General features: G+C 34.4%; 2 protein-coding genes across 4 annotated transcripts; one reads left to right on the top strand and one right to left on the bottom strand.

The window, feature by feature from the left end:
• Positions 1-758: 758 nt before the first annotated feature.
• LOC105210260 (uncharacterized) lies at positions 759-18,366 on the bottom strand. Of its 3 annotated transcripts, none has more exons than XM_029039123.2 (11): positions 18,091-18,366; positions 8,047-8,549; positions 5,950-7,230; positions 5,373-5,877; positions 4,397-5,133; positions 3,915-4,289; positions 3,733-3,848; positions 3,387-3,666; positions 3,173-3,321; positions 2,175-2,326; positions 759-2,103 (listed from the first exon to the last, which is right to left on the bottom strand). In XM_029039123.2, exons 2-11 carry the CDS (start codon positions 8,482-8,484, stop codon positions 1,862-1,864), a joined length of 4,275 nt encoding a protein of 1,424 aa, XP_028894956.2. In that variant the 5' UTR covers positions 8,485-8,549; positions 18,091-18,366; the 3' UTR covers positions 759-1,861. The 3 variants fall into 3 exon arrangements, with proteins under 3 accessions (XP_028894956.2, XP_011179383.2, XP_011179384.2); XM_011181081.3 differs by lacking the exon at positions 18,091-18,366 and adding an exon at positions 17,092-17,851; XM_011181082.3 differs by lacking the exon at positions 18,091-18,366 and adding an exon at positions 17,270-17,851.
• Positions 18,367-18,842: 476 nt separating this feature from the next.
• Positions 18,843-20,348, top strand: LOC128922865 (myb-like protein I). The gene has a single exon (XM_054235151.1). It carries the CDS (start codon positions 18,843-18,845, stop codon positions 20,346-20,348), a length of 1,506 nt encoding a protein of 501 aa, XP_054091126.1.
• The last annotated feature ends 4,752 nt before the right edge of the window (positions 20,349-25,100 follow it).

Genomic DNA, 25,100 nt, shown 5'->3' with positions numbered 1-25,100 from the left:
AAGCAAATATGTTGGTATTTTGCATATTTGAATATTTGATTTGAATTGAATTGCGCCAACGTAAGCTGAACAAAAATTTGTAAATTAAAAAAATAAAATAATTATTAAATTAATTTTTTATAGTGAAAATTTAGTTAATTAGTTAAAGAAAATAATAAGTTTTGAACAAATAATATTTTTTTTTGGCCAGCAGACAATGCTTGAGGGCTTTTTAACTTCGATACAACCTTTTGGGAGGGAATACATCATATTTTTTGTGATATAATTTCAATTGTTTGAAACAAAAATAATAATAATGATGATTTTTGAATATCAATGTAAATGTTATAAAAAATAATAATTTTTGTAACACAATATTCAATGTTTGAAAAAAAAATAATAATATTTTTGTAATATATCTTTAAATATTTAAAATCAAAATAACAATAATAATTTTTGTAATATAACTTTTACATTACTTCTTTAATGTTTAAAAAAAAATATTGTTGTTTTAATTGTTTTAAATAATTAAATTATATATATATTAAATTATTGTTCAAGAAATTCTTTTTTATTTTGTTTTAAACATTTAAAAATAATAACAAAAAAAAAAATTTTGTTCAACTTCGTTGCCGTCCGCGCGAAATTAACGTTCTAATTAATAATAATGGTATACATATTTGTATATTTATTTTTGAATAAAGTTATTTCATGTTTTTTTACATTTTTTGGAATTATTGTTTTTTTTCTTCTAATGGTAATGCCATCACATTTCGTGATCGTGATCGTTTTTTTTTTCAACATCAAGTTTTTTTTTGTTATTCTTCGTACAAGATTTCTTTATATTTTTTATAACTAAAACGCATCTTTTGTCATAAATCTTATGTTTCACACGCAATGAAACAATAAAAGAATAAATCAAGTAACAATATTCACTAAATCGCAATTTCATAGTATTATTTTGGCAATAGTAGTAGTAGTTGGTAGTCAAAATTTGTCTACACCAACTACGCTTTCATTTCTAAAATGTTAAAATCTCTTTTAAGTATGATTTTAGTTTTTTTTTCTTTACAAATTTTAATCATTTCATTTCTCAACCTCTAGTAATACGAATATTACACAAATTAGCATAAATAACTTATATCGACTACATTTCGTTTTAAATATTTAAAATAAAGTTAAAAATGAAAATAATAATAATATTATATAATAAGTATTTTTTTACCAAGTGATATCTTCATATGCTTACAAAAATCACGCATATATGCCGAAGAATTAACCTTTTCGTTTAGTAATAATATCAATTCAATTTATAAAACAAAAATTAATGATTTTTTGCTGTTAGTAACTTGCATACAATGCTCGACTAAAACACTAAGCTTTTTAGCTTTTATCAAACTGACGACGTGTTGTGTGAAAAAATAATGCTGCACGGAATGTGATTTTCGCGCTCTAATTTAATATAAACGTGAGTTTGATGATTTAACAACGATTTCAAAGAATAAGAAATAAAAGTAATGCGTAATGGTCAAATAATAAAACAATATGAAATTTATATATATAAATTTACGTATAACGAGTTGAATCATTAGTAACGTCATTAAATATTTTTCCACTAAACGCACAACTTGTCTGAAGAAAGCTGCGGTCATTGCAAATTAACACATAATTTTAGCAACAAAATAATAATTTCGCGAAAACGTTTCAAACATTTAAGTTAGTGTACAAAAAGCTGAAATGAATTGCTTAAACGCTTGCCTGCCAAAGCAAAGTAACTAACTGCACTAACCTACGCTAAAAACTACCGTTATATGCTATAAGAAATATTAACTCTCTTTTTCACTTATTTCGTTTATCTCTTGAGTTCAGTTGTGAGTGACATTTAATTGGACGCCGCTTTGTCATTTGTAACGGCACGTTGCTCCTGCAATAATATCTCGTGTATGTAAACGTCCTCATCGGTAGTCACATCAATCAATTCCAAGTCGAGTATTGGTGTGTCGGGTGCGCCCAACTTATCATATGTAATACGTTTTATGGATGCTACGAACTTTTGGCCGACTGTTAGCTGACGGAAGCGTAGACAATCTTCCAGACTCCAGTCGCCATGCGTGGCAGTTATGCCTTTATTGATGTAAATTTCATATTATGCATTAAGTTGTGTATTATTTTATGAAAATTAAAGGCTTACTCACCATGCAATTTAGCTTGTATCGACATTTTCGGTAATTGCCGATACTTGGCCGGTAATATTTTCAATTGGTCGCTGCGCAATATTGCTATATCACCGAAATCACAGAAACAAACGTGTATCATATCACCATTGTAGGTGTTCACTACAACAACACTGCAATTGGAAGAGGTGGGAGTAGTTAGAAGTTTTTTAATTATACTAATTTTTTATTTTTAATTTAATTTTTTTATATATTTTATAATATTTATTATTTCTTATAATTTTTTAAATTTTTATTATATATTTTTTTAATTTTTGTTTATACTTTTTAAATTTTTTTTTTATTTTATCTTTCTTTTTCTAATATATATTTTTTGCATTTCTTTACTTTTTTAATTTTTTTTAACTTTTTTTATTTTTTTTTTTTAATTTTTTTATATTCATATCATATCTATCATATATTATTTAAATTTTTATATATTTTTTTAATTCTTTATATTTTTTTATTTTTTTGATATTCTTTTATATTTCTTCATATATTTTTTTAATTTTATATATTTTTTTAATTTTTATATATATTATTTTAATTTTATTTATTTTTTTATATATTTTTTTATATTTTTTAATTTTTTAAATTTATTTTTAATTTTTTTATATTTTTTTTAATTTTTTTAATTTTTTTTATATTCATATCATATCTATCATATATTTTTTTTTATTTTTATATATTTTTTTTATTTTTTTGATATTCTTTTATATTTTTTCATATATTTTTTTAATTTTATATATTTTTTTTAATTTTATTTATTTTTTAATATATTTTTTTATATTTTTTAATTTTTTAAATTTATTTTTAATTTTTTTATATATTTTTTTTTTTTATATATTTTTTTAATTTGTTATATTTTTTTTAAATTATTTTTTAATTTATTTAACTTTTTTTATTTTTTTTAATTTTTATTTATTTTTTTTTTTAATTTTTTGTTTAAAACTAAAACAAAAATTGTGCTTTTAACTTACCGATGATAGAAACCATCCGGATTTTTAGCTGCATAGGCCTGTCCTATTTCCACCATATCAGCCGGTATGAATTCATCGTTATTTTCACAGTACTCCTGCAGTTCCTTCATGAGATCACGAAGGCGTGGATAGTCTTTGTAGGGTTGGATCTAAAACAAGTTAATGAAAATTTAAATTTTAAATAAAACACAATTCAAGTTGCTCTCAAACTCACCGTAAAATTGGAAGGATTCGCCGACATAGTGACACGCACTTCCAGAAAATCATTGGGATCACGCGGTATTGCGGTGTAATTTTGTAGTTTTGGCAGCTCAGCAACTTTTTGTGGTGAATTTGGCACTGAAGTGGTAAGCGTTAGACCACGCGTCATTTCTACAAAGGTTTGTTGTGTCGTTGGCGAATTCAAGCTGCCGCCACTACCATTTTTAGCCAGACCCAAGTGTTTGCCATTGATGGGCAAAGCATCATCGTCCTCGCCATTGGAAGCCGTCGAACTGTTAGGGTGGACAAAAAAAAAATAATATAAATAATTTTTCATTTTTTTAGTTTAGTATACGCACCTTTCCAATTCGGCTTCCATGCGTATGTCTTCGTTGATATTGCACAGCATATCGGAACTTTCATGACGACGATAGACAGTGACATATGGCAATTTGCCGGGTTTATTCATTTTTACCTATATAAATAAAGCATTTATTGCATTTCATTGCCGAAACATGAGAATTTGAAAAAAGTTACTTACAAAAGCCGCACAATTGGCTGGCAGCAATGCGCGCATGCGCCCAACAATGCTCTTGCTTATTGGTGGTATATTGTGTAGACGCGCACGTATCGCCTGCCGCGGGAATTTGCTCAACGCTGTACTCAGCGATTCTAAACGGAAAATGTTCGAAATGTGCGTGCGACGTGTTATGCCATAATCCACATAAAATATATCGAATTCTTCATCCTCGACGCGATAGTTCGGCATGTCTGCAAGTGCGCCACGATACCATTGTGCCTCACCATCAGCACTGTCTTCACATATTAAGAATAGATTCGAACGTTTCAGATCGGTAGCAGTGATCTTGTGTTGATCGCGTTTAAATTTCGATTCGATCAGTTGTCGTATGAGTTTCTGAAATAAAAATTTATAAAAATTAAATAAAAATTTATAAAAATTAAAAAAAAAGTTAAATTAAAATTTTGAGTAATTAGTTATTGAATATTTGCTAGAATATTTACCTGTACATATTTAAAATCAGTGTTGAGTATTTGCAAATACAAATCACCTTCGTCACATATATGTGAGACCAGCACATTAGTGGCGCCTTTATGCTTAATCTCCGGTTGCGGTGTATCATCGCAAATCTTGCTTAATAGCAGTGAATTGAGATTCACATCCTCCTCGGTTGAGGTATCATACAATACAACTTGTATTTTACCACAAGCGCTCGATTCGGTGTTGTAGAAGTCACTCTCCTTTGTCAATATCTCACCCACCACCGATTTGCTCGACAACATCGCATCCAAGTGACGTCGCGCATTCGGATTACCCGCGAAATCCTCCAACCCAAACAGTGACAAAGGCACCGCTTGCGCGGGCAAACGCAAAAATTGCGCCTCACATATATACAACTCACTCACAGCCACCCAATCACTATCGCCAAAGTCGATGAAGAAGCAACGCGCCGTTGCATTCGGTTTATCCAGCTCTTCGACACGCACACGATGCCAACACTCATTGATGCACACCAAATAGATATTTTTGCACGCAAGCGATAAGGGACGTGTCTTTTGCGTGGACATATGCGCTTCGATTTCACTCATAACACCGTCAAAACGTTCGCCGTACTCCTTGCCGAAGAGACGTGCCCACACATCAATTGTGGAAGCGCAATATGTAACGTACAATTGCCAATATTTCTGTTTCCACGGCAATGCAATGCCGTCCATTTGTATGATTGCACCGGTGGCGCCAGCTACACATGAGAAAATTAAATAATTAGTTAATTAAATTAAATTGTGTGAAGAACTGAAGACCGAACAAAAAAATATGCGAAAAATAATAATTTTGAATAAAAAAATAAAAATAATTTTTTGACAGTTGACACAGTGACATTTAAAATTCAAATTTATATCAAGAGTTGCCATTGTTTCATATTAAATTAAATAATTTTAATCTTAGGTTATAAAAACCTCCGAATTCCACACCACTTACCCTTCTCTTTGTCCGCCTCCTCGTTGGCAAAGACAATCACAGCATTATTGGTCGCCGATTCAGTGGTGAATTTAGGTGAGGTTTGCACCAATGTCCACCAGTGTTCAGGCAGCGACTGCTTGTACGCTTCCTCGAATATCTCAGGTATGTTCTTGGCGAATATGCCATGTGGATGTTGTTTCAACTCGTTGTAGAGCTTGTCAATGAGATCGGCATCGCCTTCAGAGAACAGCGGTAATGGACGTCGCGCCTCTTGCAGCTTCAATTGTTCAATAGCCTTTTGAGCGCAAGAGATTTGTGCGACATGCTCGTGCAGATATTCATTGGGGTACGTGGAGAAGATGGTGCCATTCACATTGACGCGACACTGATAGAGGCGTGTGAATTTCGAGCGTATAGCGCTGTAAGCTGGCGGTGCATAGCGACGCACCACACAGTATTGCGATAGCGAAGTCATCGGATCGAGTTTGGGGTTGAATTGGAAAATGCGTGGCGGTATGACGTGCTGCAAGGAGAATGAGCGTCACATGTGTGCGAATGTAAAAAAGATTGTATTCAAATGACCGCTGACACTTACCTGCCCATTCGCCTCGCCGAGTTGCTGTTGTTGTAGCTGCTGCTGCTGTTGTTGTTTGACTATGTAGCGCTGTTTGTGGAATTGTGGCTGCTGTTGTATCTGCAGCTGCTGCATAGCCGCCGAAGCAACAAATGAGTTCGCCGCCGTCAAGAGTTTGTCGGAACCTGTGGAAGATAGCGCCGGTGACGTCTCGGGTGTGCTGCTGCCATTCGTACCGTTACTGTTTTGATGATTATTATTATTATTAATACGTATACGTAAGCGATCCTGCACCGAACCGATGCCAACACCCGGTTTGGCAACGCCAACAGCCATCAATGGACGCGGCTGCGTTTGCTGTTGCTGCTGCTGCTGTTGTTGCACTTGCAATTGTTGCTGTGCCTGCATTTGTTGCTGTGCTTGCTTTTGCAATTGTTGTTGCTGCAGCAGATTTTGTTGTATCAGCTGCTGTTGTTGTTGCTGCTGCTGCTGTTGCTGACGTAATTGTTGCGCGGCCAACAGCTGAGCGCGCTGTTGCTGATGCTGCTCCTGCATTTTCTGTTCACGCTGCGCCAAAATCAATGTCGAAGCGATGGCAATTGCCGAATTGTTGTTCTGCCCCAAAATGGGACGCGGCGATGATTTTTGCTGTTCAGCGGCGGCCTGCTGCTTTTGCTGTTGTTGTTGCTGCTGATGTTGTTGTTGTTGGCGTTTGACATTCAAACGTTCGCGTAAATCAGTCTCGCCAGCCGCCTTATTGCCATTGTTGGCCGCTCCACCACCATTGGACTGCTGCTGTGCTGCCTTTGCGTTCAACATCTCGCGTAGATCTCGCTTCTCGTTGCCGCCTGCGGTCTTATTCGTCGTTGTTGCGCCGAGCGACTTTTGACGCTGCAAAGGCGGCTGTTGTTGCTGCTGAGTTTTCTGTGCTTGTTGCTGTTGTTGTTGTGGCTTTTGTGTTGGCTTCGTTGCCTTTTGCTGTTGTTGGCCACTCGCACTGCTATTGCGATTGTTATTGTTTTGCTGTTGACTATTGTTGTTGTTGCGATCACCAGCCCCCGCTGCGGTGTTGCTCACATTACTACGCCAACGCTGCTGTTGCTGCTGCTGCTGCTGACCCGTCGCCGGCAAACGCTGGTAGACGTTTGACGAATAGCTACTCTTGTTCCAACTCTGATCGGAGCGTTTCGGTTGTCGCACTTGTGGTGCCACTGTGATGCGTGTCGATTTGCTTGCCTTCTGCTGTCTCACCATAGACGAAATGTGCGCCGACTTCTGGCTAGGCACGGCATTTATGTATGTCTGCGGCAATGAGGGAGAGCATAAGTGAGTGAATGAGCACAAATTAGAATAAGTGAACATATAAGGGTGAGGTAAAACTATTTTAATGGCAAATCCAATGCTCAGCGCTCAGAGCGGAAACTGAATGTGATGATCGAAAGTGTACAAGTTAAGTAATCTCGCGCGCTCTCGATACAATGCAATGAATAATTTACAACGATTTTGAACTTTATAAACCCATGTATCTGTGTAGTCTCACACATGTGGAGATTCACTTACATGTGTTATTTTGTATTCTATATTCACTCTTCACTAGTTTTGTTTATAGAAAATACAGATTCACAGTTGTGCTGCGAAAATTGACTCCACTTTTTATTTCCAAACCCTTCAGTATTATAAATTATTTTAAAGAAAACACCGCACTAGTTTCTTGCATATTTTCGAGGTTAAAGTTCATTGCACTAGAACTGTATATTTTTAGAAAACTTTCGAAGAAAGCGCTGCAGACATACTGACTGCGTCTTGGGGATGCACTGCCGCCACCAAGTGTGAGGCAAGCAAGATAAAAAAGTGAATAAAACAAATGAGTCCTAAATTTCGACAACTGAAATGAGCACAATGCATCACATCACATAAAGTACAGGGTGATTAAACATGTGCAGAGTTAAAATTTTACAAGAAAAAAAAATATTGAAACAAATTTTCAAAACCGTAAATATTGAAGTATTTTGGTGGATTATACGATTACAAATATTTTTCGAAGAAAATCGACGTTTTTTCCACAATAAAAGATACTTTAATGTATATATGATGTCTGTTATGCATTCCCCTACTCACCTCTTCGCCATATTGTTGAAAACTAAATTCGCCAGTCGCCTTCAGCAGATCTTTAGCTGTTGTATAGCCAAGTTTGCGAAAATTTAATGGTTCACCTTCGATTTCGGGATACTCTCTTAGTACCTCGCGTAATTTGCACGGCGGTTTGCGTGATGTCACTAAGGCGCGCACTACATTCGCTATGTATTTTAGGCGTTGTTGCTTGCTATTGTTATTATTATTATTGTTGTCATCATTGTTGGTAGCTGTAGTGTTGTTGGTTTTGTTTGCTGCAACGCTTTTGTTTGTTTTGCTCGTCGTATCGCTGCCAGAAGTTGCTACCTTTGTGGTTGTTTTAGTTGTATTATTATTGTTGTTGTTGTTATTATTATTGTTTACAGATTTTGTTGCAGTTGTTGTTTTTGCTGTTGTCGGTGCCGACGCGACTGCTGCGGACATATTGACGTTTTTTGCTTTACAATCACAATAAATTCAAAATCGCTAGTGGACGCAGCCGAAAAATGCTGAAAATAATAAAACAAATTTTAATCAAAATTAATTGTGATTTTATTTGGTGGAATTTGAGAGATGAGAAAGTATGTGTGTATGTACATATTTACATACAGACATATTAAATATTTTGAGGTTGGTTAGTGCTGAAATCGTAGCATCGTTTCAGTTCGACCAGAGTTTGTTGTGGGGCTATACAAGTCTTGGTGTTTTAAATATAAAGTGATTAACTTAAACCGAAGTCAATTTTTAGGAAAAAAGTGTAATATGTAAAACATAGCAGTTCAATTATGCAATTATCTAACGATCTGATCATATTTATTTTCTTTTTAGGTTAGGTTAGTTTACAAAGGCTGACCTCCGCAACAGTTTTCGCGATGGATCTCACTTGGACAGCTAAAGGTAAGTATGGATCGCAAAGAAGACCCTTACGTATCGCCGGAGCGCTTTGAGCCTATCACAAATTTAAGGAAGGGACTAATTTTTAAACCGGCAGGTTCACATGGGTCGCGTTTTATAAACTAAAAGCATTTTTTAGACTATTTCAGTTTGCTCCGATACATTTAAGGCAAAACTACATCGTACAAACAATCGATTGAATTAGTAATGGTTGGTTGGTATCGATCTTCTATTTTTAACCACAAATTAAAAATCAATAAATACACATGTAAACGCATTTATTTCAATGTTTTTGTGAAAATTAAAAAAAAAGACAGAAAAGTTGGGACAAATGCAAACAAAGAATATTATGACTAGTTCAGAACAAGGTCAGTAATAAGATAATTTTAAATTTTCATTCAGCAAAAATTATAATGGTTGTTAAAGTAAAATTTGATTTGAATAATTGAAAATTGTAACAGAAATTATTTACAACTAATTTAGTAACTAAAATAACTGTTGTAGATGTTTGAAATTGAATCTGAAGTAAATTATTATTTTTTGTTCAAAAACATCTGTTATCTATTCCAAGTTATCACATTAAATCTAAATATAGATTTTATAACGCCTAACAGTCTACAAAGCTATAATAAATTGGAAGTGCATAACAATGTCCGACTGAAAACCGGAAATGCATAATACAGTTAAAATGTTTATATTAAAAAGTGATTAAAGATACTAAAAAGCACTTCAAGCAAAAAATTACACTCGAATAAAACAGTTGTTTCACACATACAATTGAATGTTAGATAGAAATGAGGTGAATCTACTGCAATCATATGAGATAAGCGATACTGATTATAAAAATTATAAAAAAATGTGGACACATTGATCCGTATATGTATGTATGTATATATACTAAATACCCATAAATGTACATAAATACACGAATTTTACGTCACTTTTCAACAGCCTTGACGATTAGAAATAGCCAAATTCGCAAAAACAAGTAATACCACTTAATGAGCGGCAAATATGCGAAGAAAAGGGAAAGAGAAAATAAATAAAAATAAAATAGATTTGCATTTGAAAGCAAAAAAAGTGGCATGACAACAAATGGACAGGAACAATACGGACAGGACGACAGAGTTGATAAAGGAATACAGCGCTGAAAGAGTCTATATGAGAGAAGGGTGTTTTAAACAATAATAATAATGAATTTGTTTTTTAGCTATTTACAACAACTGCAAAAACTATAGTATCATATACAAATACTATATGTAAATAGTTGGAGCTATAACACTACTGCAGCGGCACCGCCCAATTATTGACACTGCCGTTAAAACAGGGTGTGCGCAATGGGCTTGGCACTTTTTTTGGCCACAGCGCTTAGTCAGCACTGCAATGGAAAGTGAGTTAATGTGTTTCTTTTTATATATAATTGTTTCTTCATATAAACCGCTAATGAATGACGTGTCTCAGGTGACGTTAATGAGACCAAAAACACCGACCGATACCGACACCGACATCGACGAAAGCTACGACATAAAACAATTGTTGTTGTTGGTTATTATGTATGGTGTAAATATAAAATAATTAGCTGTTGTTTAATAGTACGAGCCGCCATGAACCACACTTGTCGCGCTTACGCAAATCGTGCCGAACGCGTGAATATGCGATGCATCCACCGTGCGTCCCCCACCGCGTTTGCTGCTTTGCACAATCGACAAGATACGCGCACATGAAGGCGTTACGTGCCCGATTAAATGAAGGTAGAGTGCTAATGTGAATTTTTCACTCATTTTTTTATTATTATTATTACTTTTTTTTGCGGTGTTTGCTTGCTGTTGCTGCTATCGCTCTATATGGTTGGTAAATATGCGCCAATGCAAATGGAATGTAGGAGATTGCAAATAATTTGCAAAAACGTTTGCCATAAAATCCAATTGCTTAAGTACCTACTTATGTACGACTGTCTGTGCGCGCATAGAAACCTACGAAATTCGCAAACGGTAGCAAGAAATAAGCGGCCGAATGACAATGCAAAGACAGATGGGAGGAAAATTTTGCAAAATACATAATAAAAGAGCGAAAAATTGGCACAACGATCGTGGCGGTATATGATCGTACAAAATACACTACATATATACATTTCACACATACATTTGTATACATAAACATAAACATTTATATGTAAATAAGACAAAGTGAAGTGTAGCAAATGCGAATAAGTCACTGAGCACCAATAATATGCAAATGCAAATGCATGCAGTTGAGAGGAAATAAATGGTAAAGCGGATGAAGATAATATATGCATATTATCACTGCTGGTAGATAACATGTTTTGGAGCATACAGTCTCACTATGTGACGTTTATCGGAGTTTATAAACAATGCAGTTTTATGCTTGCGGCAAGAGACAGATCGGAAGGAATGCATGAAGTGTCAAGAGCAGAGCACCAATGAAACAGCGGAGCGTCTCTTGTGCTTTTTTCCTGCGCCAGCAAGACAACGCTTCAGGTATCTAGGGACCCCACAGTACGATAAGTTGGAGGAGATACCCTTAGAGAGGCCGGATAATCTCTTAAACCTACTATTCAGGGAATTACGTGACATGTTCTTGTTGTAGTAACGATTATCCAGCCCTGCGGGAACTGAAAGCATAAGTCCAGTTGTCGTCGAGGTCATCTAACGAGAGGCCCAAGATACATGCTGTTTCGATGGGGTTGGACCAAAGGGAAATGGGTGTTAGATGAGTTGGGTTCGTTGGCCATGCAAAGAGGTGATTAGTGTCATGCGGGAATTCATTGCATGCAGGATATGTATTCTGTATGTCGGGGTTCAGTCTGGATAAGTAGGAGTTTAACCTGCAACAATATCCAGAACGTAGTTGAGCAAGGGGCAGTCTCCCAAACAACTCCCACTGCAGCCAGAGTTGACCAGGATTTTACCCGATCAAGGGCTGCCCTTTCAACGATCTAACACTGTTTGGTTGGGTAAGTACTAAGGAATACGTGACATCACTCCATCGTTAAGAACCATAACTGGGATATGCGGGGCCGGCCGGTCCACCAGATTAACCTAACATAACCGAACAATTTTTCATCTAAAATACGAAAATTTTCATTTGTACTTCATGAAATGCTTTGCAAAATCTGCTCTGAAACTGATTTAGGTTATACTTTTATTCAACCAATGGGATCCCAACTTCGTGAGAATCACATCTGGACAATTCGAAGAAGATGTGTTCAGAGAACTATACTTGTTGACAATACATTTGGGTATAAGACAGCTATCGATAGCATCCATTTTCTCTTCGTATGTAGTTTAATATTGCAGGATTTAAATTACTATTTATTAAAAATCATTCAACAAATCATAATGAAAAGGAGACAACGACTTCTCGGAAATTAAATGCAGTACTGTAATATTTTTTATTTTCTGTTACATTCCGTAATTGTATTTACTTATTAATTGAATTTTATTTTGAACTTTCATACACTTGAGAGTAGCGTACAAGAAAATATAGGCTTTCAGACAATTTTCTTTTCGGTACTATTCTTACAGAGCATGAACTCATGCTTTAATTAACGCCACATTTGCATTCTCAAATTGTTTTTTGTTGCGTTTCTTTTGCTCTACATATATGTACATACACACATAGTATTTTTTGCAACACGTTATTGTTCAAGGTCAGTGAGAGATATATATTTTTTGAGCAGATATGTGTTTCATGGTATCATTCAGAAAGTATGTGGAGCAAACATACAGACACACGTACGTATATATATTTCTAATGTTTACAAACTGTTTTTTAGCGTGAATTATTTGTTTACTTTCTAAAAATGTGCCACGAGTTGCTGAAAAATTCGTTACCCTTTTAATTCCTGATATTATACGGTTAATAAGTTTAAATTGCCTTGACTACTAGGTATATTTTTAACTTTTATTTGCTTACAGTGAATGTTTGCTCACCTTGTAGATGTTAATTTTTTTTGTTTTTCAATTTATGAATGAAGCTTTTAAGAAAACTATTGACTTTTTTGCACCTAAGGCGCCGACAGGTTAAATCCAATTAACCACTAACACAGCATGAACGCATGGTTTTCTAAGAAATATGCATTTTCGCAACCATAAAAAATATGAAAATTCACACAAGTGTAGAGTGAAGGAATTGCACAATATGCATACCCAAGCCATAAGCAGAAAAAGAGAAAATGCAAAATAAACCAAAACAATGTGCAAATAAATATTTCCACGTAGAAAATATGGTGGCAACAAAGACACACCGCAGCCGATTGCAATTTGCGTTTTGAAATTGCTTTTGGCTTTTGCCTTTCGTGTTTTTCATTTTGTTTACAATATTTTTATAACTTATGCATTTATCTTTAATTTTATGTTTGTACGTTTGTTTCTGTATGTGTAAATATCTATGCCAAGCGCGTGCTCCAAATGGGGGTCACTAATTTGTATTCTCATTTCATTTCCTAGCGTTGATTTGTGCTGATCAATCCAGAGTGATCGATAAATGCGATTTGCTTATTTGCGATCTGTTTAATGTTATTAGAAAGTCTTTGAAGAGACGCCGGAACGAGAAAAAATTATATATTTTCTTTAGTTGTAGAAATGAATTATCGGCAGAACCACAACCACTCGGTTTTACACGATTAGTATGTAGGAGAAGAATAAACAAAATTTTGATCACAACACTTTTCTTTGATTCCGAAAGATTCAAAACTAAGACACAAACACAGAGATACCGTTATTTTTGATAAATATACATATGTTGTCGTTAAATCTATCCATCCATCCATTTTAGCAGAAAATTTAAAAACGTATGTCTATAGATTACAAAACAATGTCTCTTTAATCTACCGTAGATTATAAGTCAATTGATAAAATTCCAATAATAGTCCGACTTAAATACTAGTGGAAATAATAATAATAATAAACAAAGGAAACTTCCAACCCAAATTGAACCAGCTGCCCAGCCAATTAAAATATTTAAGGTAAATACTATACACAACGTACTCGTGTTATGAATCAAATTGTCGTGTACTACTCGTACTCGTCAGTAGTGAGTCAGTCGTTGGAAATCAGACAATCAACGGAATACGATGAACTCGCCGTACAGAAGTATGAAATTCCAGAGTTTCTGGGTCAAACAACAACTACAAAACGCAGTCATCACTTATTTGCCTGATCACGATTAACGGCGATCTTAATAAGAGTGAAAAATCCAGAGAACAATAACTGTGGAAAGCTATAATTAGTGATGAAAAATAATGGCATATGATGGAATGGAAAACAAAACAAACTAGCACAAAAATAATCAACAATGATCGCATTTGTGACAGTGGCAATTCGAAAACGTAAGTTGGTTTCATTGGTGAGTGAACGAATGAGAGGAATTCTTTCATTATACATTTGTACAAACTTATTTATATGTATATAGCACCAAGTGTAGTTGGTATATCAACAAATTGAATATTGCGTTATAATTGATTTTGCTTATGAAATTGGAAAATAAATAATTGAAGCGTAATAACGAGATGTGAAGATGAAAAGCGATTAAAGTCAGCAAACAGATCATACATATATTAATTGATAATTTTAATTTTAAAATCTAATGAAAAATAAAATATTATAAATTAATGAAAATTAATATTTTTATATTATTTTTTTAATACTTTTGACATTATTATTCCTGTCTACCGTTTCCACTGCAACGACCTATCATAAATCCTGTTGAGTTTAAAAACTTCAAAAAAACCCCTGAGTTCAGAAAAAAATAACATTATTGATGCGATGTGATATCACATTGTGTTGAAATAAAGTCGTATCATACGAAGTATGACCAAGTCAGATGTTTTCAAGTAATATCAAATCCAATTAGCTCCGATATACGGCATACCCAAGTTAATCAGACTAATTTGATGAGACAAATAAAACAAGTAACTTCACATACGATAAGGCAGATCAAACCAAATATAAACATCTCAAAGCCAAATAAGAAATTTGAGTATCGCAGACAAAAATTAAGTAAATATAAATATTAACTTTCAGATATTTGTTAGGAAAGTTTTCCAGTACAAAATTTTAAATACTCAATTTTTATACACCATAACCACGAAATGAAGTACTTTCAGTTTTTACTACTCAACAAATTACATGCACACTACGAAAAGTCATAAATTCAAAACAAAGCATACGATTCACAAAATAAATAATTATGAATATTCATACATTAATATGCAACGGAGCATTGTATACATGCAACACGAATTCTTGTGTTGCCTTTAAAAAAATAATTGCCTCAAGTGCAATAAAACAGCAGGCGCATTTGTTTACGTGCAACACGAAGCCCGGAGTTATGAAAGCAAAAAAGTCAGCCGAGCGCAGTAACTGTAATTGTAGTAGATAAAGTATAAAAAAATGAAAATAAATAAATTTTAGAAACTGTATTTTGCTTTGTCTACAATTATTTTCACTTACTACACGAAACCGAAATCGAATGTTGTGACTCCAAGCCATCAAACAGCGAGTGCAGTCGTTTGTAATAAAGGTGTTGCATACATGCAATAGTTAATGGGCAAAATGAAAGTGGATATAGATATGTATCTATGTATTATAGGTGTGTAAGCATTTATTTGATTAATAGAGGAAAGTTGAAACTGCAAAAAAAAATACATATATGTGGAAGACTGACTTTCAAGATAACATAAAAACCTACAGCATTGATTTTTTTAATGACTGGACAGTAGTTACAACACATAGGCATTATTATTAAAAAAAACCTAAGGTAATCAAGTTTTTTTTTTAATAAAACAAAAATCTTAAGAAAATCAGAGTAATGATTGAGGGAGTTAAATGAGTTCAACAAACCCCGTGTATCAAATTCGTAGCAAACAAACCTTTAGTTGATTAGAAAAAAATAATATCCTCACTGAATTTCCCCTTGCACACACGCTAAAAATATGATTAAAAGTGACACAACAATACCAAAAACTAGCGACCTGAAAACAACAATTAGGAGCAATGAAGCAACAAGTAGTTGTTGACGCTTTGCCACTTATTCACATTTGGCACATCATTAACACTGTTATACCGGTTTATGAAATTACCGACTATAATCATAATTTCAAAATCTACTGTTTCCACGTGCAGTCAAAATCAAGTTTTAGCAAAAATAATGAATGTGATGCACGTGTATATGTGTATTCAATTATACAAGCATAAATACATAAACATTTCATTCGTGTAGCATTGCTATATTTAAAGATTTATTATTGTTGTTTAAAGGGAAATTTCGCGCAAAAGAGAAAGGCATTTATGTATTTACCTTGCGCAAGTCATTTGCTACCAACAATATAGTCAGCGCACACTGATTGTCTACATTATTAACAAAGGAAGCACAGGCAATGAAGCGTTCAGTGATCTCTGGAAGGCAAAGAAATCAAAATAACATGCTACAGGCGCTCACAACAAAAAAAAAAAACACTTAAAAGTGTTGATCATGCAATTTAGCGATTCGAGACAACAGCATTGACGTGATGTTGAAAATGGGTAGAGCTCTTTGCTGAAGCGCGTTTTTGAACGTATTGAAATCTGTGGGCATACAACCCACTGGTGATGACGTTGCAAGCCAGACTCAATGTGTTTGCAGCTGTGCCAATATTACCTACGCTGTTAACCAAGGTAACTTAAAGAAACACTTCAATCATATTGAAACGATTTTTACGTCTTAAACAAGCTTTTTTTTAATAGAATAAAAAAAAGATTGGGTTGTTGAGTTTCATATAAATATTAAGTTGGAAATTAATTAAAAGTGTCTAGGTGTTCAGGCCTTAAAATACATATATAAATATGTAAACAAGTCAATGTGGGCATGCAAACTCAAAAGTAAGTCAGGTGAATAACCGATTGGAATGTATGTATATAGGTATATAGCAACTTATCTCAAGCAGCAATATCCAACCGGTGGATTTGAAAACCCTAACCTACATGTTAATTTTTTTTTTGTCAGTGTTATGAATACAATGTGTGTGTACATAGTTTCCAATTAGATATTAATGTGTATTTGCATTTCCTTGTCTCTTGTATATTTTCAACATTAAACAAGCAACCAATTGTTGCTTCTATTAGTTTTTCACAAATATTCCAGCACTACTTTATTTACCTTTGAACCAGGCAAATCGTGCACTTTTTTTGTATTTAATGTGCGCGCTTTTTCGTAACGCTAATATTTCCACACAACTTCCAATAAAATTTGCAAATTTCGAATAGTCGAGTAGTAAATTAAATAACACGCAATTTTTCAAAAGTGGAATGATTGTTATATTTTTACACTAACTTACGAGCCGATATACAGAAAATATTTTTTCTTTAGATTTTCAATTTTACACCTTTGTGAATTATCACTTTCTCCACGATTCAGAAAATATATGTATGTATGTATGTAAATGCACTTTTCAGCGATCGCACGAGTATAAACGCTAATAAATCAAATAGAGCAACAACAATTCGCACGCAAAGTCAGTGGCAGCCGAGAAAGTCCCGTAACCTGATTTTTCGCACATGCATACACGCGTTCGCGTTTATTGGGAGGGGCAAAGAATCTGTACTTCCGATTGTGATTCTTAACAGTAACTCCAGCAACAGTAAACCTATAAAAAAAACACGAATTTCCAAAATATTTCAACGCTTCTCGTGGCAATTTCAATTACGATGTTAAACAAATGAATTGTATATTGCGATAATAACGTTTACACGGGCGCGTACTGGCGAGAGATTCAAGCGAACGAAACGAAGTCAAAAAGCAAACAATTGAAAGCGTCAACAGCACTGAGTTGTCTATGGCAGTTCCCCAATTGGATCGTCTGCTAGCGACAGCGCAGTCAACGTCTGCCACCTGATCAAATGCCAACGGTGCAAAAAAAAATAAATAAAATTTGATATTTTTGTAAATATATTTGATGTATTTTGTGATTTACAGCGTGTAAATGATTTATAGCGTAATAAAATCAAATGTATTTGAAATACTTTTTAAATCATTTAATATAAACGAAAATTTCATTGTGTAAAATTATTTACAAAATTTTTTCGCATGCAACACTGTTTTTTATATGTATGACGTTTAGCTGGCCAATACAAGTGATAAAAAGAAATAAATACATACCGCCAGCGAGGCGCCTGTTGCCGTGCACATGACTGCGAGCGCTAGCTATACAAATCACAGCTTATAGATATGTGCTAGAATGAGTACACACATATGTTGTAGCAGCGCGTTTCAAGTTCAGAAAAATTTTTAGTTGCCCCAAAAAGTATACAATGTTTATTATTAGCACTATTAGACAATGCTGCCGCTCATAAAATGCATATTTAACACTTCATTATTGCATTAATTTCACTTGCACACTTAGTTTTTCACCAGCAATTGTTTTTTTCTGTATACAGAGTTTTTTATACGCGGAACTAATAGTTATCACAGGCAGCAAAATCAACTATGACTTCTGCTTATGCGGAAGTATACACCACCACTGGCGAATCGCATTAGTGCGGAAGTAACGAAATTTCTCACACCAATAAAGTGTCAGAAGGCGTGCGTTCAGTGCGAGCAACGTTGATTCTATACCCAGTCAACAAGGATGGCTTATTTATTAAGAAATCTACACATTTTCCATCATACGGTTTTATGAATAACCGTGAATTACATAAAAGTTTATACAAATACAAAATTAAAAAAAAAAAATATTAATTAAAATGCTTAAATTTCTATTTTGGCAACTCTTTAACGTTGTAACGTACTGTTTTTGGTTTTCTTATTATTCCATTCTTTTTTTTTAATATTTTTTACTTTTATGACATTTCTAATATTTTATTGTTTTCAAATAATTTATTTATGAGTTTGTTAAAGAATATATTTTTCAAATGACGATAAGCAGACGTCAGCCATTGCTATATTTCTTGCTACTCATCTTACTGTTGCAATGGTCCACTGCAACGAACGACCAAAATGACGACACTTATTATCAGGATGTGAATTATTACGATACGCTAGCGAATTCAATCAATTTCGATGTCGATAAAGCGCTTTTACAACAGCGTTTAAACGGAAATACACAACCTCAATCAGAGCGTTTTGAGCGGGTGCATCCAATGGATAGTTTCCAGACGGACGACGATAGAGAAGAGGATGAGTTGGAGAATAAAGAAGAAAGTGAAATGAAGCGCGATCCCTTATTTGTGACAGATGATCAGCCACTGAATCGCAAACGCGACGCAAGCGATAACGATAACTCACAGCATCACGAGCAGGAACAAAAAGCCGCCTACACCTGTCACGCACAAACACCCGAGCAGCAGGCGTGTTTAGATGCGGCCGTAAAGGATACCAAGGACACAATTGAGCATGTAACGGGTTTGATAAAGCGCATGCGTGAACATGCCGTGTCCATTGTGAAAGAGATTAACGAACTGGAAGGTGATTTTCTGGGCGCTTGTCAAGATGAACGACCCAAGGCAGTCTGTCCGAAAAGACCGCCGAGTAGAGGTAATTGTAAAGGGCGTAACGGTTTTGCTGAAGAAGATGAACCGAACAGCAGCTACAATGATGGCATCGGCGGTTTCAAGCGTATCTACGTAGAAGCAGGACCTGCGAGTAGTAACCAAAAAACCAATGAAAATTCCAACAGTCCCGCCGCTCTCAATGATCAACAAAATGAAAACAATAATAACGGTAATGAAGGCGGCAATAACAATCAAAATGTGAATACGAATACGAATTCAAAACCAAATTCTAAAGGTGCGCCCACTAAGCCGCGCATACTGGTCAACGAGTTCGCTATGCCCTTAAAAGCCGATATCTCGGATTTGCCACCAAACGAATTCATAGAGCAAGCGCAATATGCGGTGCGCGCATGGAAAAATCAAATTGAGGAATGTAAGCGACTGCTCGACGAAGCAATGCTGCGTGCCACACAACGTGAGTCCGCCGAAGGTGTTGACAATCCAAATACGAGCGTACAGCATATTATAAAAATCATTACAACGCCCGATGAAGCAAATACCATGCATGAGGATGACGTGGCACCGCCGGCAGCAGCATCCATAACGCCCATACATAGTGCCAGCATAAAAGAAACGAAAATTGCTAATAAAAATAGTAATATCAATATTGACAACCCGACTGCGTTGACTAAAGCACCGTTAACAAATGACAAAATTAATGATAAAATCAGCATTTCCGGTGATGACATGAAAGCGGTGCGTGGCGATAATAATAACGACGCCGATAACGATACCGATACCGATATGAATGATAGCTCAAATAACAGTAAACGCAACGATAACACGAAGAAGTGTCGCAGCGATAAAGAGAAGAAACATCGTGCTTTACCGCCGCTCCTGAGCGTATTGCAGGGCATGGGTTTTTAATATAATAAAATATTTATGTTTTGTATTTTATATATGTATGTAGTTGTTTGTTATATATTTTAGGTGTAGCGCGATCTAACGTATTTATTTTCGATAATCATATATTATTTGCTTTTATATTTTGCAAAATAAATATATATTCTAGTTATAAAAATATTAAAATTGTGAAAACCATATTTGATAACTTCGAAAATATTGTAGCAATGATGTTTTCAAAAGGTTTTAGATAAAAGTTTAGAAATTATATTATACCAACCATAATTGGTGGCATCGAAATAACTGTAGCAGTGATTTCCAGTTTATTTTAGAAAGTGTAAGCGATAAATTTCATCGATTATTAAATTATATCAGCCATACTAGATAAAATAAAGTATTATTGAACCTTAAAGATAGTTATCGATAAATTTTATCGACTATTAAATTGTACCAACCATAATCGGTAGTATCGAAAAAAATCTAGAAATTGTTATCGATAAATTTAATCCTTTACCAAATTATATTTTTTTCAAATTCAGCTAAAACTCGAGAAATTTTGTTCCATAATCTAATAACATCGCATCAACTTTCCCTCGAAAGCGACATACAAATTCTTAATGGACCCAGGTTTGATTTTTTGAATGTATCGAGTATAGCTTATCGATTATATATATGTATATATTAAGTATAGATATCTCAATACTTATTCACAAGAAAGCAGCTATCATGAAAAATTATACAATTATATTTCGGAAGAAAATAGGCAGTTTTTAAAAAGTTATTATATTAACTAGTTGCGAATTCCAGAATTATTTATGCTAAGCCAATGAAATAATGAGTAAATTGAACAACTGACCTAAAGAGCTTAAACATGAAGCTACAAGGCTGTCATTTTATTCATTTTTAAATACAATTAATACTTTGTGAATGCTTTCCATTAACCCCATTCTTTTTTTGTTTTTTTTTTTTGTTCTTGTACCAAGTTGCAATTGAAAAAATGTGTGTGTAAATACACAAAAGTAATAACACACTTAAGTTAGTAACCGCAATAAAGGAAATAGGCCAGCTATTTTAAAATCATGCCTCATGTCTTCTATGCACATGTCCTCCAAAGCTTCTACATGAGTCTGTATGTGTATGAGTGCGCGTACATATCTATGTGGATATAATGAAGGTAAGACCATTGGGAAGTGGCCCATTACTAACACGACACGTGGTAATTAAGCTTTAATATTAACACTTTCATTGCAATATGTCTGTACGTAAGTAAGTACGACGGCATGTGCTTGCAAAGTTTCTTAACGATTATGTGCATTTTGTTGTTGCAACTGGGAAAATACCACAAATGACATGTGTCAGAAGTGCTTTATTGTTGTTGAATTGCAGAAAAAAAGACTGCTGGAAAAGTGTGTTGGAAAGGGAAGAGGAAATGTGTGTTTGCGCTGTGAGTGAGGCCGGATCGGAAAAATATTTTTTTTAATATAACGGTAATTAATTTACGGTGTTTTATGGTTTCAGAAAAGTTTTCTAAAGCTGATTTTGATTTGACAAGCGTTGGAGTGTAGCCAGTCCAACAAATTATACCAGATATTCAAAGAAACTGGGACTTACTTTCGAAAAATAAATATATTATTGACAGTAATTTGGTCACCGCGAAATCGCTGAAAACTGCAAAGCGGGCCAGTTTGCAACAGAGGTTTCCCAGCAACATTGACGTCGGAGTGGAAGAGATGTGGGTAGTTCGTGGTCCACTTGCGCTAGAGCGCTGGATACACTATCTACGAGTGAGCTCACTAAACGCTAGACAACAATCAACACCTGTGCAATAAGGAGGTACTTCTGGCTCGCGCTAGATCGAAAACGGTCCTCCCAGCTGCGGTTGCTTCGGAAGGCTCATCTCGCCGCAAGCAATGGTGTGCTTGCTGGTCACTAGTAGCCAGACGGTAGTTGCCAAAGCTACTTGGAAGAAAGCGAAGAATAATCATCCAAGTACATCCCCCTTCAATGTCCAGCATTCGCTAGACTAAGGATAAAAAATCTCGGTAGACACATCTTCGGTGAACTCAACATTAGCCGACTTAAGAACTTTCTAACAGAGTCCAAGCGCTTTGTCGGATCATGAGAGTCTTGGCGATCCGTTAGAAGTATTTGTGTGTCACAAAGGACAGTCGAAACTGTCTAAGTGAGACTCTCTGTAGTTTGGGTGATCTACCACTGGACCTAACCTAACAGTAATTTGTCTTTTGAGGCATTCTCAATACAGAAATGGGTAAAGCAGAACTGGATAGCATTGCAGCTAGTGGTTATATCCATGGATCCTCATTAATCTCTTTTACATGCTCAAGTTGTATTGAATTCAACTTGAGAACTTTGTTCAACTAACTTTTTCATGTAATTTTTTTACAAAATAGTATCGCTCAAATTTAGAGAGCAGATAAATGTCGCTTCGAAGATAGCTAATTAGTTAGTTTTTCACATTCCATTGCAACCATATGGCAGCACCGACACTGGAAATCCTCTATTGCATTATCCTGTCAGAGAAAAATTTCACAACTTGGCCACTGCAACGAGAAATAATTTCACAATTTCATTTCAAGCGCCGAACTGAACGGTCGACCTGGAAAAAGCAGCAAGCATAGGAGTACAACACCGAACAGCAGTTCCCTACAACCACCGGACGCCACTCACTGGCGGACGTGTTACAGACATATTCACAAATATAATAGAAATATATATACATATAGTAAAACCAAGTGGGACACTGACTTGGTGGTGTCATTACAAATTTACCGTTTGAAAAGTCGATGTCACAGTGAAAAAATAATATTGAAAACACAGCAAAAGAAAGCCAATTGCATGCAGACTGCGAAGGACAGTGAATATTTGTGGACTTTTTGGTGTTTTTAAGTTTTCTGACGAAAGTTTTGTTTCAACTTGCATTTCGGTTGTCGATTGTTGGTTGTTATTGTAAAACAAGGCTAAACTCTTGAAGTGTGAATTTTGCTTTTAAATACTTATTTGTATTTTCTGAATTCTTTCGTAACAACTAAACTAACTGTATTAGAAAATCATAATTTTTTTTTAAATGTTGAAACGCAAACGTTATAAAAAGCAACACAACCACTAAACGTGCAAACGTAAAACGCAATTTGCGCAGCAAAATTGAAAAGGAAAAAATATTAAAAATCTAAAAAGTGTAAAGTGACGACTCTTGCCATGAACCTCATACCAAATATGTGCGATAAAATGTTTATACTGATTTTATTTTATTATAACGGTTCATATAATTGGAGTAAAAAGGTTTAAACAATTCAAAAACGTAAAGCATTTGAGGCAGAGAACGCGTGAACAGCCGCAGAGGAAGGACACAAGTGTAGCAGGTTTGTAAAAATTTTAAAATTTTTAAATAAGAATAATGAAAATTATATTAAAATTAATTTTCGAAATTATAAGTTATTAGTCATAACAGTATTTTATGTATATGTAGGGGTTGTGCCATTTTATTCGCATTAAAATATATATTTACTTATGTGTGCGTGTGACCCTTTGTTTCTTTGTTTGCGATTTATCGATTTTTATGCAGACATATTTTGTTTTGTCAGACAACCATTACAACAAACCCACACTGGCATATCAATAGAACAAAGCAGCCACTTATTGTGTATTATGGGGTTATGGTACACGCGCAACACTGGTGGGCTGCGAAAAAATATTGCACTTGAGAAAAAAGTGAAATAAAGTGGATTTATTTATTGTAATTTATTAACAAGCAGTTAAAGTTATACTAATTTGAAAAATACCAAAAAAAAAGTTTTTTTGTCTTATTAAAATTTCTGTTAAAATGTCAAATCCATCCGAATAAATTCTAAGAGATACATACATATATACTTTGGAAGTGCCGACCTACAGGCCAGGTCATGGCAAAAGGATTTTTTTTGAATTTTCGGAATTTAAAATAAAAATTTCGCAAAATATTAGCTGTCATCGATTGGCTAACTCCTATAGACAAGCCAATCGAACAAACTTTCCAAATTTTCATACGAACTGGCAGCACTTTAATCGAATTGTCTATACTTGATCGCCACCGACCATGTCTTACGTTTTCTGTAACAAATTTAATTTTTATTAAAGTTTTTTATTCAATACAAAAATATTTACGATTTATCTTCGCCTGCCATTTTCAATTTCAAATTTGTGTATAAATTTTTTATTATTTTACAGTAATTTGTCCTTTGAGCCGTTCACAATAGTAAAATGGTTCTAAAATGTGTAAAACAAAACTTGGTAGCACTCAGGAAGCGACGATTGAGATTTTAATGAGGTATTCATATACTCTCCAACACGAATTCAACTAGATATCTTTGTTGTTACTTTCACATGTAAACTTTTTGATAGGCGAGCAGCGCTCAAATATAGCGAGCAGAGAAGTGACCAATCGATGGCAGCTTATGTTAAAATATAGTTTTTTTAATTTTCTGAATTATTTAATTGAAATATTACTTGTATATATTTAAAAAGAAAAAGAGTAAAAACACCATTTTGTTGAACCTCTGAAACTCACCTAACACCTTAAATATAATAAATTCAAGTTTAGTCTAACTATTTAATATACATAATCTAATAGTGTTAATATGTTCAAAAATTACTTGTGAAATATGAAAATTATTCAGATTTTTAATTAACATCTCCCTAAATGTACCAAAAAAGAGAAAACCACTCTGGTTAACCCAAAAAAACAAACATATTCCCTATTAGTTTCCGAAACATCCCAGTTAC

The sequence above is a fragment of the Zeugodacus cucurbitae genome, chromosome 6 (assembly GCF_028554725.1).
Source record: "Zeugodacus cucurbitae isolate PBARC_wt_2022May chromosome 6, idZeuCucr1.2, whole genome shotgun sequence".
NCBI classification, from domain to species: Eukaryota; Metazoa; Arthropoda; class Insecta; order Diptera; family Tephritidae; genus Zeugodacus; species Zeugodacus cucurbitae.
This window is presented reverse-complemented; position numbering and strand designations above follow the sequence as displayed.